Source organism: Polypterus senegalus, chromosome 4 (assembly GCF_016835505.1).
Source record: "Polypterus senegalus isolate Bchr_013 chromosome 4, ASM1683550v1, whole genome shotgun sequence".
Lineage (NCBI taxonomy): Eukaryota > Metazoa > Chordata > Cladistia > Polypteriformes > Polypteridae > Polypterus > Polypterus senegalus.
In genome coordinates, this window is record NC_053157.1 from 69,797,700 (window position 1) to 69,817,959 (window position 20,260).

Here is a 20,260-nt window from a genome sequence, read left to right on the forward strand (position 1 = left end):
AAATACAGGGTAGAGATGTGTTCTAGTGGCTAAAGTACTGGAGTGTAAAGTTTGAAGTATCTAGTTTAGTACATGTCACTGATAACAACAAAACCAATTTCTTCTATTCCAAAATGCAGTTCAGCTTTCCAGGTATTTGAAACTCATTACAAGATATTTAAAAATAAGTTCTCCATTATTTTACAATTTACAATATCTCACATACATTTCAGGATTTCTCAAATACATTTTGAGATATTTTTAAGAGACATCCAGTACATTTTAGATGTTTGAAATTGATTTCAAGATACAGTGTTTAAAAATCATTAACTACAAAATTTACAGTTCTTTCAGTAGGACTTACTGTCTGTTCTAAGATACAGTATGCTGAAATGCAATTTAAATATCTCAAAATAGACTGGAAATTATGTTGAGATGTCTTGAGACATAATTAAAGATATCTAAAATACATTTTAGATATTTCAAAGTGATATTAATAAATTTCTTTAAAGATATTTTTAAATCAAAAATATTTTTAGATATTTTGCACAAGTATTGTAAATGGAAAAGAAATATATTTCAGGATATAAGGAAGTGATTATGAGATATATGAAATCATATTTAGATACTACAATGTCAATGTAAAGATATCTCAAATGCATTATCTTGATTACACTTTGAAATATCATAACAACAACAATCAGACCATTTTCAAATATTGGAAATTGATTTCCAGATATCTTAAAATAGGTTTCCTTGCACTTCACATCTAATTTTCTATCATCTCATCTCATCTTTTTATCAGCTTTTCCTGGGTAGGATTGTGGTGGCAGCAGGCCAAGCAGGTCAATCCAGATTTCCATGTCCCATGGGAATTCCCAGTCTGATAGCTTCCCTCACCTCTAGTGTCTATCATCAAGTCCTTTGATTGCTGCCATGAGATGCCCCGACCACACTAAGACCACAACTTTTGGCAACCGCTTCAACAGGTTCACCGACCCCATTCTGCGCATAGGAAAAGTTCTTTCAGAGATAGGAATTAAACTCCTCACAAAAGGAAGTTTTAGCCACACATTCCCAAGAAATTGTAGGCTTCCCTGGTCTGTGTGGATTACACACCTCTCTTTGAATTTAACTCACTACCAAGTGATGATCAGTTGACATCTATGTCCCTTTCTTCACCTGAGTGTCCGAAACATTTGACTTAAAGTCAAATGACAAAACTACAAAGTCTATCATCGAATTTAACCCTAAGGTGCTGTGGTACCAGGTACACTTATGAGCCATTTTCATTTATTTGTGTTTGAACATGATGTTTGTTATGGACAATCCATGACTGAAATCTAATAACATCTCACCATTCTGGTTAGATCCAGCATGCTGTTCGTCTTAATCATGCCCTCCTGGTATCTCTGTCATTCCCAAAGTGAGAATTGAAGTCCCCCAATAATACTACTGAGTGATTGGCAGTTTCAAGCACCTCACCAACCTTCTCTAAGAAGGCTGGATAGATAGATAGATAGATAGATAGATAGATAGATAGATAGACAGACAGACAAAAAAAGAGAAAAAAAACAATATAAAAGAGTGATAAAAATGCATGTAAATACAGACAATAATTTTGAATAATGTTAGCATTTACTTCCCCAAGGTGGAATTGAAGAGTCGCATAGTGTGGGGGAGGAATGATCTCCTCAGTCTGTCAGTGGAGCAAGACAGCGACAAAAGTCTGTCACTGAAGCTACTCCTCTGCCAGGAGTTGACACTGTTAAGTGTATGCAGTGGATTCTTCATGATTGATAGGAGTTTGATGGCAATTGCCACAACCGTCTGGTAAAACGTCTGCAGAATCTTTTTGCAGATGTTGAAGGACACCAACCTTCTAAGAAAGTATAGTCAGCTCTGACCTTTTTTACACAGAGCATCAGTATTGGCAGTCCAGTCCAATTTGTCATCCAGCTGCACTTCCAGGTATTTATAGGTCTGTACCCTCTGCACACAGTCTCCTCTGATGATCACGGGGTCTATGAGGGGCCTGGACCTCCTAAAATCCACCACCAGTTCCTTGGTCTTGCTGGTGTTCGGGTGTAAGTGTTTTGAGTCACACCATTTAACAAAGTCTTTGATTAGCTTCCTGTACTCCTCCTCCTGCCCACTCCTGATGCAGCCCACAATAGCAGTGTCATCAGCGAACGTTTGCACGTGGCAGGACTCCGAATCGTATTGGAAGTCTGATGTATATAGGCTGAACAGGACCAGAGAAAGTACAGTCCCCTGCGGCACTCCTGTGTTGCTGACCACAATGTCAGACCTGCAGTTCCCAAGATGCACATACTGAGGTCTGTCTGTAAGACAGTCCATGATCCATGCCACCAGGTGTGAGTCTACTCCCATCTCAGTCAGCTTGTCCCTAAGGAGCAAAGGTTGGATGGTGTTGAAGGCACTAGAGAAGTCCAAAAACAAAATTCTTACAGCACCACTGCACTGCCTCTGTCCAGGTGGGAGAGGGATCGGTGTAGCATATAGATGATGGAGGGTCGAGGGCGTGGCGGACCTGTGGCCTCAGGTGGTGAAGCAGCAGCCGCTCCATGGTCTTCATCACATGTGACGTCAGAGCAACAGGCCGGAAGTCATTCAGCTCGCTAGGACTTGATACCTTTGGGACTGGGGTGATACAAGATGTTTTCCAAAGCCTCGGGACTCCCCTGTTCAAGGCTCAGGTTGAAGATGCGCTGTTGATGATTCCCCAGTTCCAACGCACAAGCCTTCAGCAGTCGTGGCGATACACCATTTGGACCCACTGCTTTGCTGACACAAAGTCTCCTCAGCTCTCTGCTCACCTGTGCTGCTGTAATTGTGGGTGGGGATTCTCACCTATGTTGGTATCAGCAGAAGGATGGTTGGAGGATAAAGTACTCCGAAGGTGAGAGTGGGTTAGGGTGGTCAAACCTGTTAAAGAAGTTGTTCATTTGGTTTGCTCTCTCCATGTCTCTCTCGATGGTGACACCCCGCTTTGAGCTGCAGCCAGTGATGATCTTAATCCCAACCCACACTTCCTTCATGCTGTTATTCTGCAATTTCTACTCCAGCTTTCTCCTGTACTGCTCCTTTGCCGCCCTGAGCTGGACTCGGAGTTCCTTCTACACACGCTTGAGCTCATGCTGATCACCGCCTTTAAAAGCCCTTTTCTTCTGGCTTGTTGTTAGCAGAGCAGCATACTGTTCTTACTGGAACTACAATGTCCATAGAGAAGTTGATGTAATCAGTTGTGCAGTCAACAGCCTCTTCAATGTTCTCACTATGTGACCCCAGCAGTATATCCCAGTCTGTAGTTCCAAAGCAGTCTCTCAGAGCCTGCTCTGTCTCAGGGTACCACTTCCTGAATGATCATGTTGTTGTAGGTAGCGCCTTCACTCTTGGTTTGAAGTGAGGCTGAAGCAGAACCAGGTTTTGATCTGCTTTCCCAAGCACAGGCAGCGGGATGGCGCTGTATGCATCTTTTAACGTTTGCTTACAGTACGTCAATAGTCCTATTTCCCCGGGTGTTACAGTCCACATACTGGGAGAAGGCAGGTAATGTTTTATCCAGCGTTACATGGTTAAAGTCTCCAGCGATTGGCACAAACCCCTCAGGGTGCTGCGTTTGTAACTTAGCAAATGTGGAATGGATGATGTCACTCGCTATCTCCGCTTTCGCTCGAGGGGGGATGTAAACAATAACAACAATCATGAGTCTAAACTCTCTTGGCAAGTAATAGGGACGCAGACTTATGGCCAACAGTTCAATTTCCCTGGAGCAATTGGAGATTTTAACATTTATATGTCCAGAGTTGCACCACCTTTTATTCACATAGAGAGCGAGTTCTCCTCCTTTCCGCTTCCCACAGGTATTTGCGTCTCTGTCCACTCTAACTGTGCTAAACCCGGGTAGCTCCACGATAGCATCTGGGATGGTAGTTGTTAGCCACGTTTCACTAAAACACAGTAAGCTGCATTCTCTGTAGGTTCTGACATTTTTCACCAGCACAGCCAGTTCGTCGATCTTATTTGGTAGTGAGTTCACATTTCCAAGGATCACAGTAGGCACTGACGGTTTATAATGCCATTTCCTCGCAAGCTGCTTGGCTTTTATCTTATCTTTTATCTTTGAGCTGGCTCGGCTGCCCCGATATCGTCTTCTTACCTCGTCAGGTAAATATTGAACCACACCAGCGTGGGCATTTCCTCTCAGTGCTTTAAGTTGACTACTTGAATAGGCGAGTCTTGGAGTATAAAAATCCATGTCAAGTAGTAAAAATAGTATAAAATGTCCAGGCAGCGATTCCACATAAAAGAAAGTGGCAGAAGTGATCAGTGAAATAGAGAAAAAATAGAAAAAAAGGTAAAAAGATAAAGTCATACACGGAGCTGCTGGAATGGCTGCCACTTGTGACGGTGCCGGAAATGAATGAATACTCCAAATACTGTCGCTGTTTACTGCAAACATAGAAATAACAGAATTTTCCTTTCTGTAACTCATAGCCACATTAAAGGAATCCCCTCATCCACTGCAGAAAACTTCAATTGTACAGCCCTCTCAGGATACACCCGCCCAAGATCTATACTAATAAAAGGCAAAGCCCTCACTGACTCACTCACTCACTCACTCATCACTAATTCTCCAACTTCCCGTGTAGGTAGAAGGCTGAAATTTGGCACGGTTATTCCTTACAGCTTACTTACAAAAGTTAAGCAGGTTTCATTTCGAAATTCTACACGTAACGGTCATAACAGTTGATAACGTTCGACAACGTCCGCCATGTTGAACTTTCTTATTTATGGCCCCATCTTCACGAAATTTGGTAGGTGGCTTCCCTGTGGTAACCGAAACCGATGTACATTTCCATGGTATGACGCCACTGTCAGCCGCCATATTGAACTTTCCAACGTCACTAATTTTCCAACTTCCGTGTAGGTAGAAGGCTGAAATTTGGCAGGCTCATTCCTTACAGGTTACTTACAAAAGTTAAGCAGGTTTCATTTTGAAATTCTAGGCATAACGGTCAACAATGTCTGCCATGTTGAACTTTCTTATTCATGGCTCCATCTTCATGAAATTTGGTAGGTGGCTTCCCTCGCTAACCGAAACCAATGTACATACTTATTTCGGTGGTATGACGCCATTGTCAGCCGCCATATTGAACTTTCCAACGTCACTAATTTTCCAACTTCCCGTGTAGGTAGAAGGCTGAAATTTGGCAGGCTCATTCCTTACAGCTTACTTACAAAAGTTAAGCAGGTTTCATTTCGAAATTCTACACGTAACGGTTGACAATGTTCGCCATGTTGAACTTTCTTATTTATGGCCCCATCTTCACGAAATTTGGTAGGTGGCTTCCCTGCGCTAACCAAAACCGATGTACAGTAATCCCTCGCTATATCAAGGCTCGACTTTCGGCTTCACTCTATCGCAGATTTTAAATGTAAGCACATCTAAATATATATCACAGATTTTTCGCTGGTTCACGGATTTCTGCGGACAATGGATCTTTTAATTTATGCTACACGCTTCCTCAGTTTGTTTGCCCTGTTGATTTCATACAAGGGACGCTATTGGCTTAGAAGCTACCCAATCAGAGTATGTATTACATATTAACTAAAACTCGTCAATGCTATAAGATATGCTTCCCGTGCGGTGCTCGATTGTTTGCTTGTCTCTGCCTCTATCTCACCCTCTCTGACATTCTCTGCGCCTGACGGAGGGGCTGTGAGCAGAGGTGCTGTTTGCACAGAAGCTGTTTGCCTAGTGGATACGGACGCACCTCTAAGAAATGCCACTTTATCGCGGTGCTTCCAAAAGCACACTTATTGATTTTTTGATGGTTTGCTTTAATCTCGGTCTCTCTCTCTCTGACGTTCTCTGCGCCTGACGGAGGAGATGTGAGCAGAGGGGCTGTTTGCACAGAGGCTGTTTGCTTAGAAGATACTGACGCTCCTCTAAAAAATGCCGCGCAAACTTAAAAGCACACGTATTGATTTTTTGATTGTTTGCTTTTCTTTTGCTCTCTCTCTCTCTCTCTGAAATTCTCTGCTCCTGAAGAGAAGAAGATCTATTTGCATTCTTTTAATTGTGAGAAAGAACTGTCATCTCTGTCTTGTCATGGAGCACAGTTTAAACTTGTGACCAAAGGGTGTTATTTCATGTCTAGAGGGCTCTAATAATGTTAACAGTGTGGTAGAGTTTATAAGGGCTTAAAATATATAAAAATAACCATACAAACATATGGTTTCTACTTCGCGGATTTTCATCTATCGCGGGGGGTTCTGGAACGCAACCCCCGCGATCGAGGAGGGATTACTGTACATACTTATTTCAGTGGTATGATGCCACTGTCGACCGCCATATAGAAGTTTCCAATGTCACTAATTCTCCAACTTCCTGTGTAGGTAGAAGGCTGAAATTTGGCAAACTCATTCCTTACAGATTACATACAAAAGTTCAGCAGGTTACATTTCGAATTTCTACGCGTAACGGTCATAACGGCCAACAACGTCCGCCATGTTGAACTTTCTTATTTATGGCCCCATCTTCACGAAATTTGGTAGGTGGCTTCCCTGCGCTAACCGAAACCAATGTACGTACTTATTTCTGTGGTATGATGCCACTGTCGGCCGTCATATTGAACTTTTTAACGGTCTTTGTTACTTATGGGCCCATCTTCAAGAAATGTATACGTGGGTTCCCAACACTAACTGAATCCTACTTACGTACATATATACATCCATAGCCTGCAGCTGGGTCACCGTGTGAGGCGGCGTTGGGTCCCTGATCCCAACGCCTCCCACATTGTTGGCTGCCTGCCTATATAAGGCCATCCGTCGCTCCAGTATCTACATTCCCTTCCTTGCTTTGCCACAGGATTCACGTCTCCCTGTTGATAACTACAGCCTTTTTATTTAATCCACAGCTTCTCCGCTGTTTTATTGTTCATTTATTACGATTATAGTTATTGTGTAGGTATTTTAGACTTACTTTACATTGTTCAGGTACCCATTTCCTTTATCATTCCAACCGTACCCCCATTAACATGTCTATCGAGGTGATCACAATCGATCAAAGAACTGTCACTTACCGAGTGGTTTCCATGCCCGTAGATGGCACCTTCCTTTTCCATTCTCTTTGTTACATATTGCACGGCCATATCAGGCTCACTCCTGATATCCGAAGGAACATTGGTCTTATGTATTGAATGACTGGTACACGTTCAAGGTGTGGACTGATGATGGTACAGGAGATAATTATTCTACACAGGAGCACTAGAAAAGTGAAATGCTTAAGCCCTTCACCTATGCATCTGCATGTGAGTTGATGGCTGCCGGTGAATTGTTCGGTTGTAGCTTTCAAGTGTACCGAAATGGCCAAATATTTTACACCTTTCGACAACCGCCAATGCCTCTTAAACATCTTAGATTGACAGGTGACGATTTCAGTAGTGGACACTTTGATGTTTATGAATGTTTAAACTCTCAAAAGCTGGATGTGAAGTTATCGATGAAACCGGTTGTATACTTACAACGCTTGACAGATGCCGAATGTCTGTCCATTGGACCTTACTCTTATTCGATGTTAATTAATGTTGATTTATTTTGTTTTCTTATTGTGTCTTTTATTTTTCTATTCCTTATTATGTAAAACACTTTGAGCTACTATTTGTATGAAAATGTGCTATATAAATAAATGTTGTTGTTGTTGAACACAAGTCCTACAAATACTGTCGTAATTGAAACAAACCATGAAACTCAAACCGATTATGACAGCGGCAATCCAAGCTGTGAGATTTGAAACAAGATTACTGTTCACATGGCCAATTGTACGTTGCATGCTCAAGAGTAAGCTCAGCGCACAGCTTGGTCATATTACAACCGGAGGGCAGATCACACAGTGTTATATTCAAAGAGATCCTTAACAAATAATTATTTGTATATTTTCCCTCAGTTTAATAAGGTTTCATTTTCTTCTTAATAAAAATTGTAATGCAGTACTTCGCCGCTGCGAAGCGCGGGTATTTTGCTAGTCTGTCATATATGGCAACTCCAGAGTAGGATAGAGACCACCAAAACCCATGCTAATGTATGTGTGGAGATGACACCAACTATATCCAGCTGGTACATTTCCACCTCCCGCACCAGCTCAGGCTCTTTCCCAATCAGAAAAGTAAAGATTGAAGTTTCCAACGGTAGTCTGCATTGCCAGGTTCTAGTCTGTCTAGTCTTTCCTGCTTTTACCCACCACGGGTATCACCCGACCCTCACCCTCTGTCTACCAGGTGGTGAACCCACAAGACGGCTCCACATCACTGTTTCGCCTTGTACTTCATAATATCTTAATATAGTTTCCAATGCAATTTAAGATAGCTTAAATGCACTTCAAAGGATCTTAAAATGACAGGAAGTACTTTTGAAAGCATAGGAAAATTGACAGGAAATCATTCTAAGATATTTTGAATTACAGTACAATGAAAATTCATGAGAAGGTACTTAAGTATAACTTGAAATTTAAGTATTTTTAAACAGATGTAATTTTAGATATTATTAATTTCAAGATTTAATTTCAAAATATCTTTAAATGTTTTTTGTGGCATCTCAAAATGTAAATAGGCGTGCAACATTTAGTAGCCTACCAATGCTTCTACTATGAAGAAAATTAAGCAGTTACTCTAAGTGTGTAAAGTGCCCTGGGTTGGTACATATTGTTAAAAGGGTGCCACAAATGTGTGTTTGTACATGTAATGATTGCATTACCCTTTAGAGACAGAAGTACATTATTTTTAAGTCCAGCTGCACTTATATCCTATGTTCTGGGTTTTTAATAACTTTTTACTAGATGCCTAACCTTTTGACTAAAGAACATTTCAGTCTGGGATGGCAGTCAAGGGTCATATTAGAGATGGAGGCATTTGTGGTATTAAAGGTGCCTCAGAACTACTTATTCCTAGGGCTTGTGAGCTAATCCTTGTGGTGTCTGGTATACCATACGATCTCACCCTGTGGATGACAGCAGTCCCTCATACTCTGCACAAAAGTATGCACACACATACACTCAATAGGGGTTAATTTTTATCATTCCCATATGACTTTTTCCTAAGTCCTGTTTCCTCTTACGGCCTAAAAGACGTAACTGTTTTACTTTTTCTTGAATACACTTAGGGGAACTTGCATCATAGGTTCTTTTATCTTCTGGTATGTTTTATTCATAGCTAAAAAGATACCTTGAAAATATTTATTTTTATAGCATTTATTACAATGAGGTAAACACCAGGTTTTCATACTCTGCTGAAGCTTATGTACACATACATCTCCATATGATTGTTCTTTCAGAGTCCTTGCATTCAAAGAGTGGAAAAATCTTGCAGAAAAAAGTTAGTTCCAGGTTGTACAAATTAGCTAATGGTGCATCTCTATTCTGAATACTTGCTCTTGCTTAATCATGACTCATAAATCCTCAGTTAGATTGAGGTAGTAAATGGGAAAGTAAGTACATTAAACCCAGTGCACTGTCATGTTCCTTGAACCTTTTCATTCCTACCAGTGTGGCCTGAAATGTTATCTTGCTGAAAAAGCCCAGTTAAAAATAGTGACTTTAAGCATTTTAACAAGGGAAACAGTTTGTGCCATGGAGGTGTTAGATTTCATTGGACGAAGCAATTTTTATCCACCAGTGTTAGTTCTGTTTAGTTTACTACAACCACATTTTGTTGTTTTTTTCTTTTTTTGCTAACAACTAAGGAACACAAAAAAGTCAACATCTTAGAGACACAGAAAGAACATTAAACATATAATGAAATCACCCAGTTATGTTGAAAGGTATTGCTGTTGGCAATTTTTTATCAATTGTAATAAATAAGGCACAATGTTGTACCATTTTTCTGTGTTTTCAGCTGTCATTCTGACTGACTGTTACATTTCTCTAACTTCTTAACCTATGGAAACATGTCTCAATAAAGGCCTATTTTAGACCACAAGAAAACCATTGGCTAGATTTTTTACCGTTCGCAATACACCTGTGATACTGTTTTGCATGACCCTACAGTGTAGAAAATACCAAAGCAAAAAAAAATGCAATTTTGTTGTTCATCTTCCTGATATATTCACCCAATACCTCGCCATTTACAAAACTACTTCACTCCTTAATTTTTTCCCAATCTTCTTCTTCTTCTTCTTCCTCTGAATGTACAACTGATCATATAGCCTCAGCCTGCCTGCTTAAACAGCATTCTCTGAATGCATAGTGCCATTTTGGAGAACTCAATCACATGGGAACAATAGATAAACTGCTTAATCACATGCATCTAAGTACATCATAAAATAATGTAGTATACAAATTGTGAAACATTTTTACAACTCCCACCACACAACGCAAATTTTGTTAAACAGTAAAATGAAGATTAAAGTGAATTAAAAAGTTTTTAATGCTAGATTATGTTAATTTAAGACATAGTATTCTCTAAGTGTCTTGGAAAATTAATGCACATCAGTAGTGGTTTTGTATGACTAATTGAGAATTGCAGTGAAGACATTGTTTCTCAGCACTGTATCTAATATAGGAAACACAGCAAAGTGGGCTACTGTAATTAAAAAAAGCTCCAGATTTACAATGCAAACATTGTGCATCAGCCATTCTGTGAAGCTCACTTTTAGATTCTAAATACCAAGCCTATACAGACTATGGAGTAACATGAACTTATGGTGCCTGTTTACACCTCGACTTCTCAGTTATGAATTACACTTGTTGGCAGCAGCGTTGTTTTTGTGATTGAATAGGCAGAAAAGGTCAACCCCAGCTTTGTAATACTTGCTAGGTTTTATTTATTTTTCAAGATTTCTGTACCAAGAAGACTGGTATTCATATGAAATAACAGACTTGCTTTACTGCAGTTGCATTATCAGAATAAGAGCAATTTACTTATGATCCTTACATATTGCAAGGTTCAGAGAAACCTTCAGAGAAAACCTTTGCTGACAAAATTGCTAAGGCAACTTCATGATACATCAATACCACAGTAATTCCCTGTACACAGTGGCTTTTATACGAGTGATGGCGGCAGAGCTTTCAGTCATTACAATGGTTTAAAAAAAAAAAACAAAAACAGCTACTGCAGCATGTGAGCATTGCCAAAGGTGGATTACCTGCTTTAGTAAATTTATATTTTTTGTTAGTAAACTTGGACTGTCATTTAGATTTCTGGTTTTACGAACTGAATTTTTAAAAAGGTAGGAATCCTTTAGTGTACATGCTTATTACTTTTAGTTTTTAAAATAAATATAATAGGTATCCTTTAAATGCACAGGATGTTATGTGGATAAGTTTAGATTCATGTACATGCACCATGTGTAGATGGAACTCTTACTTGTTTTCTCACAATAGTGACAGTAATACAATACCAATGAAAAACCACACAAAAAATGTAATAAATATGAAGTATATACAATTTTGTACAGTGTATGTGTAGTACAATATATAAAAGAGCACACACAACACATTATAGTTATTTTGACTAGCTATTCAGTAACCTTGCATATAAGAACATGTACAGTGTCTGTTATTATGACTGACTGTTCAGTAATCTTATGTCCTGTCGATAAAACATTGTATTTGAGCTCTTTAGTTTGTTTTACCTCATTGTCAGGAATTTATGGATGTTTAGTTGCTTTGGATTAGCTGTTTAGCAACAGTTTGGCATTGGACTGGTCAAGTGGCTTACGTTCAAGAGTTTGAGGTTATCAATCAGCTTTAGACTGCATGTCTCACTGCTCCCTAGATTTAGCATTGTAAAAAATTTACTTAAAAGCAGTAACTGATTTCGTCACACTTTTAAATTTAGGTCAGCCTCTGAGCAATTTGTTTTACATAATTAAAATTTTTAATTGGCTTAGCAAGCTGTGAAAGTTGGCCAAGCTTATAAAAAGATTTTTTAATATTAATTATTGTAAAATCATAACATAACAATTGGAGTAATGCCAACTCAAACAGAATATGTATTCCTATTTTCTATATTAGGGTTTTGAACTAAAAAAAATACAATGAAATCAGCTACATATTTTTTGTTAGAGTTACAAACTGTAAATCCACAGTTCTGTATTGCTAGTACAATATATCCATCCATCCATTATCCAACCCGCTATATCCTAATTACAGGGTCACAGGGGTCTGCTGAAGGCAATCCCAGCCAACACAGGGCGCAAGGCAGGAAACAAACTCTGGGCAGGGCACCAGCCCACCGCAGGTTACACGCACACACACCAGGGACAATTTAGGATCGCCAATGCACCTAACCTGCATGTCTTTGAACTGTGTGAGGAAACCTGAGCACCCGGAGGAAACCCACACAGACACGGGCAGAACATGCAAACAACATGCAGGGTGGATCCGGGAAGCGAACCCAGGTCTCCTTACTGCGAGGCAGCAGCGCCACCATGTCGCCTTAGTACAATATATGATATTTCTAAATCTGAATACTCATGAGGCAAGAAAAACAGTAGATTGTCAAGGTATAGCTTTATTAATTTTAAGTGCACATGTAAAATCTTTAAAAACATTTTTAAAATCAAAATATTAAGCCTACAAACAAGTAAAGTGGGAGTCCATTTTCTTTCTTACCTTCTTTCAAGGGTACCCTCTTTAGGTATAAAACCAACAAATACAAAATATTACAATTAAAACATTTAAACATGGTTTTGCAATAAACACATTTAAACAATTAAAACATGAAAATATTTATTTTATTAAACTCCTGTTTCTTAAATAATCTAAATGACAAGTCTTATCACAAGAAATGTATCTATAAACAGAGCTGCACTTAGTGAAACAAGGGGCCTAAGAGGATTTTTCTTGGGGTCTTGAGGAAACCCTGAATCCACTACATTAGTATTTCTTCTAACAGCTTTAATTTGAACAATAAATGTATAAATAAATAATAAAACAAAGAAGTAAACATCACAAATTTAACTACAACTTTTAAAGTTAAAAATAATTTTTTTTAAATAATCAAACTTGAAGGTGAATGTTTAGGGATTCCTTTAGTCTCACATCTTCATTTTCTGAAGGCAAGGCCATCTATGAGGTCATCCCACGACAGCTTCTGTGCGAGGTCTGAGTTGATGCTGAAGGTAGCCAAGCTGCCATTCTTGTGCTACGGATGACCCCGAGTATGTCTTGATGAGCTTATGTTTTGAAAAAGTTGTAACTGGGAGGGTTGCTGCAAATCTGCTGCAGTCAATTGATTTGCTTACTTTATAAATGAAGCCCTAATCAGTAGTAGTAGTGGTAATAATAATTATAATAATGGTCCAGATTGCTAGTGTGCTATTACTCTTTGTTACTTGATATAATCAACAGTATCACTTGTGATGTAATTCAATAACAAAATCAACAATTTTAATACTACTACAGTACTACTAATAATAATATTATTAATAATAAAGATAATAATAAGTAAAACAGCAACCTATTTTACTACCAAAATAGTAATACTAATAATAATAATAATAAAATAAAAACTATTAATACTATTACTGAAAGTTCTTAATAAACATACTTAATACAGTAAATGCAGGGACAAAATATAGCTGAATATTTAGATATTTAAAAAATGAACATGTAAATATATCACATACATTTATGAATTTCTCTATTGACAGCAGCTCAGTAATGTTACTCATGTAACATTAGTAATGTCAGTAATGTTTTTCCTGTTCTGCGCTCCCAACTGGTGTTGAATTGAATCCATCTAGCCGTTTATTGATGGAAATCACAACAAGTGACTCTCATTAATTTATTTGACGATTCATAAAACAGGAATAACCCCAATAGCTGCAGACCTTCAGAGTTTAACTCCATTGAAAAGGTTGTCACTTTACATTATACAACATTGATGTTATGCTATACACCAATTTACACTATGGTTAAGATTAGGATTGTGGGTGGAGTTATCTGACTCAAGTCAGTAATACAAGCAACAAAAATGTGCAATGCAATTGGCTGTCAAGCAGAGCTCCTGAATGGCCAAGTTCTGCGAATCCCCAAAGGGTCTCCCCACACATCAATCCTCCGATCACAGGCCCCATGCCCAGTGCTTGATCTGTATATAAGAAGGAATGGCATAAAATTCATAACTGCAACCTCATAAATAATCTCATTTCAACAGATTAAGATACTTTCAAGACAGTACATTGGAACCTCAGTTTGCGAACATAATTCGTTCAGGAAACGTGCTCGCAGTCCAAAGCACTTGTATATCAAAGTGAATTTCCCCATAAGAAATAATGGAAACTCAGATGATTCGTTCCAGAACCCAAAACTATTCATATAAAAATGATTAATACAAAATATAAAGTAAAAATACATAAAACAAATTAACCTGCACTTTACCTTTGAAAAGAATCATGGCTGGTGTGAGTGAGTTTCTAAACACTTGTGGGATTCCACCCAACGGGACGACACGTGGAAGAGCGTCCCAAAGCAATCGCAGTCTCCCAGCACTATAGCAGCTTGCTGTAAAAGCGAATCCAAAAAGATTGTGGACATGCTATAAGCGCCTCTTGTCGATGGGTGATACAAGGAACATTATAAATGCGCAGGCCACAGTACTACTTAGCAACAACCCTGCCTGACAGCTGTGTCTGTGTATAGGAGAGTGGCAGATCCCGCTACAATAAATAACCACGCTGTTGCTGTTTCAAGCTGAATAAAGCTGGTGTTGTTAAAGTACTGAGACTCAGCTGCATGTTTTGGGGCTCAAGACGGGGACTCGCACGTCACAGCACACACACACATACACACACACACAGTCACAATGCTGTAGTAAACAGTATACAGATATTGACTATATGAGTGAGGCACACCGACTCAGACGGAGAATATGAGATGATTGCCCACAAGAGAGAGGGAGAGAGAGAGACACACGTGAGAGAGAGAGAGAGACACGCGCGCACGCGAGAGAGAAGAACCGTCAGCTCAGTTGTGATCACATGCAGCTCAGCAGACAAAGCATATCCATATTGCTCGTATTGCAAGACCTCGCTCTTTAGCTCGTCTTGCAAAACACTCGTAAACCAAGTTACTCGCAAACCGAGGTTCTCATTACTATGAAATAAATTCAACAGTTACTTTCATTACAACAAAGTGCCCAAAAGACCTTGAAATGCCTGAATGAATAATCTACAGAGCAGTCAAAAGAATGAATCATCCACAGAGCAGTTAGTTCTGTGGTTGCAGCACAGTTATGCACAATGATCCCCGAACAGAAACATTATAAATTTTTCTCTTTCTTTGAATATTCCTTGTACTGTTTTTTGCTGTGTTTGTTTTCTGTGGTTGTCAGTGATACCTTTTGCTTATTGCTGGCCAACATTTGAAAAACATCCATTGGAATTTAACTCATTGTCACCATCCTATAGAAATGTCAGACACGAAAAAACGACAACAGTTCCATTAGGAAAAAAAACTTGAAATTTTTGCAGCTCTTGATTCCGGCAAAAAGAAAAAATATGTTGCCAGTGAATTCGGAACAGCGTCACTGTCAAGCAAAAATAGAAGAAAGATGCAAACCTTGGGCCTCAGCCCAAATGTATGCGAACTGCTGCATTTGAAGATGTTATTGGCAAGTCGTCCAGTCCTCTTTGTTTTAAGCATGTTACATTACTTCCGTGCAAGTATAAAGCAAACCAGCGAGCTTGGATGACTGAAGACATTGTGGGAAACTGGCTGCAACAACTTGACAAGTATATTGTGATGCGTGAGTCCCTGTCTTGCACCCCAAAACATGAGGCTGAGTCTCAGAACTTTAGCAAAAACAGCTTTATTGAAACATGGTTATTTATTGTAGTGGGATCTACCACTCTCCTATACACAGACACAGCAATCACACAGGGTCATGGCCAGGTTGGTGGCCAAGTAATAGTGTTCCCTGCATTATAATGTTCCTTGCATCACTCATCGATAACAGCCGCTCGACCACAATCGGCTTGGATTTGCTTCTCTGGCGCTCTGCTGCAGCACTGTGACAAGCAATCTTCCATAGACATGGCAATCACGCTTTAGAACACACTTCGGCGAATATATACAATATATACACACACATATACATTTACACACATTATCAACAAAATAATAATGATAATAATGGAAATTTCGAAAGTTTACAGGTCTGTGCTAATGATGTAGCTTCAGCTAGTAATGAATTATTAATGCCAGTTGGTGAGTGCATACACGAGTACTGTTTGTCGGTTTGCTTACTTCAAGGTGACAAGTAGCCCCAGTTAAGAGCTGACACTAACTCACATATAGGTTGACCTGTGTGTAATGTAATGTTGTGCCAGCTGTAGCAGGCAATCAAAATTTAAAACTGACATCCGACAGTATTTAAAGAACTTATGTGGAAATCGTCACATTTCTTCATAGATTACACATGCGCTGGGCTGTCAGAAGGTGAACCCAGTATAACACCAGTGATTTTTTCTCTGCCTATGTTGCCATATCAGGAGGATGTTTAACACAGGGAGGTCAATGTGCAGGTCTAATAAAGCCAACTGATCCATATTTCGCAAATCCAATGAAAGATGAACATCAAACCCCACAGGTTAAAAACACACTGGGTTGCCTGATAACTGCCTCCCACAGGTAAACACACACAAGTACAATGTAGGCTGCAGGTTGGTGTTTAACAGAGGCAAACAAACACGAATGTAACATTATATTGAAGTCAATTAAGCTCCACCACAAAACACAACATGAATGCCTAGGTCACACATTTTCATATTTTCCCCAACTCTGTTTCTTTCTACAGCAGCTTCAAGAGAATATATATATACTGTATATATATTTGTGTGTGTGTATAAGATATTTATATATAAATATATATTATGGTCGTCACCTTGTTTAATATGGTCGTCACCTTGTTTAATAGTAATAAAGCAAAAATGGAGCTTGATGTAGCTTTAACAAAACATGATCTGACAGTAGTTGAGTGTCTAATGTGTCTAATAATTGTGGTAGGGATCTCTGTCTTTTTCAAGCATTGGTCCAGAATGAGATGCCACCTTCTGTGAGTGCCTCGAATTTTTAACCCTCCAACCGGTAGGGGTGAGATCAGTTGCAGAATCTCTTAGCTGTGGGAACAAAAGGAGATGACACTGTTAACAACAGCACCCCCTCTCATCCATCTTGTATGAGAGGAAAAAAATTATGGCCAGGTGCAGGAATAACAGGTCATGAAAAGGGAAAAGTTGGGAAGCTAACTGGGTCATTCTGTTTAATTGACTGAACTGTCCAACAAAAAGAATGCCTCTAGGCATTATGCTTCTTGCCCTTAGGCACAATGCAAAACAAAATAGATTCAGCTCTAGCTAAAAATATGACAGTCTATCAGACAGGATCTCCATTTTGCTGTTCACTTTGGTCTCAAAAGATGTCTCCTTCTGCATAGCCAGGTTTCTTATAGCTGGAAGGGGCAGGATTAAATTCCCTTAATGGGCAATTTCTTGGTGCTGTGGGAAAGAAGGAGAAGAGAATGTTAGCGGCAGTGTCCCCTTTTGTCCCAGTCAGTTATTACATACCTCGATCAAGTCCATAAGGAGATCCTCCAACACATGCAGGACAATATACTGTATATCAGCATATGTGTATGTATGTATATATATATATATATATATATATGTATGTGTATATATATATATATATATATATATATATATATATATATATATATATATATATATATATATATATATATATATATATATATATATATATATATATATATACTGTATACACTCACCTAAAGGATTACTAGGAACACCATACTAATACGATGTTTGACCACCTTTCGCCTTCAGAACTGCCTTAATTCTATGTGGCATTGATTCAACAAGGTGCTGAAAGCATTCTTTAGAAATGTTGGCCCATATTGACAGTATAGCATCTTGCTGTTGATGGAGATTTGTGGGATGCACATCCAGGGCATGAAGCTCCCGTTCCACCACATCCCAAAGATGCTCTATTGGGTTGAGATCTGGTGACTGTGGGGGCCATTTTAGTACAGTGAACTCATTGTCATGTTCAAGAAACCAATTTGAAATGATTTAAGCTTTGTTACATGGTGCATTATCCTGCTGGAAGTAGCCATCAGAGAATGGGTACATGAAGGTCATGAAGGGATGGACATGTTCAGAAACAATGCTCAGGTAGCCCGTGGCATTTAAACGATGCCCAATTGGCACTAAGGGGCCTAAAGTGTGCCAAGAAAACACCCCCCACACCATTACACCACCACCACCACCAGCCTGCACAGTGGTAACAAGGCATGATGGATCCATGTTCTCATTCTGTTTACGCCAAATTCTGACTCTACCATTTGAATGTCTCAACAGAAATCGAGACTCATCAGACCAGGCAACATTTTTCCAGTCTTCAACTGTCCAATTTTGGTGAGCTTGTGCAAATTGTAGCCTCTTTTTCCTATTTGTAGTGGAGATGAGTGGTACCCGGTGGGGTCTTCTGCTGTTGTAGCCCATCCGCCTCAAGGTTGTGCGTGTTGTGGCTTCACAAATGCTTTGCTGCATACCTCGGTTGTAACGAGTGGTTATTTCAGTCAAAGTTGCTCTTCTATCAGCTTGAATCAGTCGGCCCATTCTCCTCTGACCTCTAACATCAACAAGGTATTTTCGCCCACAGGACTGCCGCATACTGGATGTTTTTCCCTTTTCACACCATTCTTTGTAAACCCTAGAAATGGTTGTGCGTGAAAATCCCAGTAACTGAGCAGATTGTGAAATACTTAGACTGGCCCGTCTGGCACCAACAACCATGCCCTGCTCAAAATTGCTTAAATCACCTTTCTTTCCCATTCTGACATTCAGTTTGGAGTTCAGGAGATTGTCTTGACCAGGACCACACCCCTAAATGCATTGAAGCAACTGCCATGTGATTGGTTGATTAGATAATTGCATTAATGAGAAATTGAACAGGTGTTCCTAATAATCCTTTAGGTGAGTGTATGTGTATATATATATATATATATATATATATATATATATATATATATATATATATATATATATATATATATATATACACACACACACATATGCTGATTTATGAAGATAATCTTAGCCCTGAGAGTGTTAATATGTTTTTTCTTTGTTTATACAGGTTGCCAAGATGGGTACACCACAGTGCTACTACAATGAGACCATTGCTTTTTTTTACAATGAAAGTGGAAAATATCTGGCAACAGAATGGAATACAGTCAGCCGACTTGTTATGGGACTTGGAATCACTGTATGCATCTTCATCATGCTTGCGAACTTACTGGTCATGGTGGCTATCTATGTAAATCGCCGCTTCCATTTTCCAATTTATTATCTTATGGCCAATCTTGCAGCTGCAGACTTTTTTGCAGGACTTGCATACTTTTATCTAATGTTCAACACGGGACCCAACACAAGAAGATTAACAGTCAGCACTTGGCTTTTACGTCAGGGTCTTATTGATACTAGCCTCACTGCCTCAGTAGCAAACCTGTTGGCTATTGCCATTGAGAGGCATATCACCGTCTTTCGCATGCAGCTGCATACCCGCATGAGCAATCGAAGAGTTGTAATTGTTATACTAGTGATCTGGACCATGTCCATTGTAATGGGTGCCATCCCCAGTGTGGGCTGGAACTGCATATGTGCTATTGAAACTTGCTCAAACATGGCCCCTCTATACAGCAACTCCTACCTTGTTTTCTGGGCTGTTTTTAATCTTGTCACCTTTGTAGTTATGGTTGTCTTATATGCCCACATCTTTGTCTATGTGCGTCAACGGACAATGAGGATGTCTCGCCACAGCTCAGGACCACGTCGTAACCGAGATACCATGATGAGCCTCCTGAAGACTGTAGTGATTGTGCTAGGTAAGATCTCTTTTTTCTTTTAATAATGCTGAGTACCTATGTTTTATATAAAGCATTCTATTTATAAACTGCCTTAATGTTTTTCCAGTACAAATTACCTGTTTACTTACTGTGTTTTAGAGTAACACAGATATTATTAATGTCAACCTGACTACCTACTACAACAGCTGCACCTTTAACCTAGAAAATGATACAATTAGTTAAAAGTTAAGGGATTAACAGGACTACAACAGTAAGTGGAAGGAATACGGCCTTGTTCCTTAATGTTTGAATTAAGAGTAAAATTGAAAAATGGGGGAGTGTTGAAAAACAGGGTTAAGTTTTACATTATGCCAGTAGGTTTTTTG

The 20,260-nt window shown here is 39.2% G+C and overlaps 1 protein-coding gene across 6 annotated transcripts in view; it reads left to right on the plus strand.

The window, feature by feature from the left end:
* The window catches only part of lpar1 (lysophosphatidic acid receptor 1), a 128,968-nt gene that overhangs the window by 66,541 nt on the left and 42,167 nt on the right, over positions 1-20,260 (plus strand). For all 6 annotated transcript variants that reach the window (XM_039750824.1, XM_039750825.1, XM_039750823.1 and 3 more), the window contains one exon: positions 19,166-19,913. In XM_039750824.1, the coding sequence (XP_039606758.1) occupies positions 19,175-19,913 (739 nt within the window). In that variant the 5' untranslated portion in view covers positions 19,166-19,174. The remainder of the gene's footprint in view (positions 1-19,165; positions 19,914-20,260) is intronic.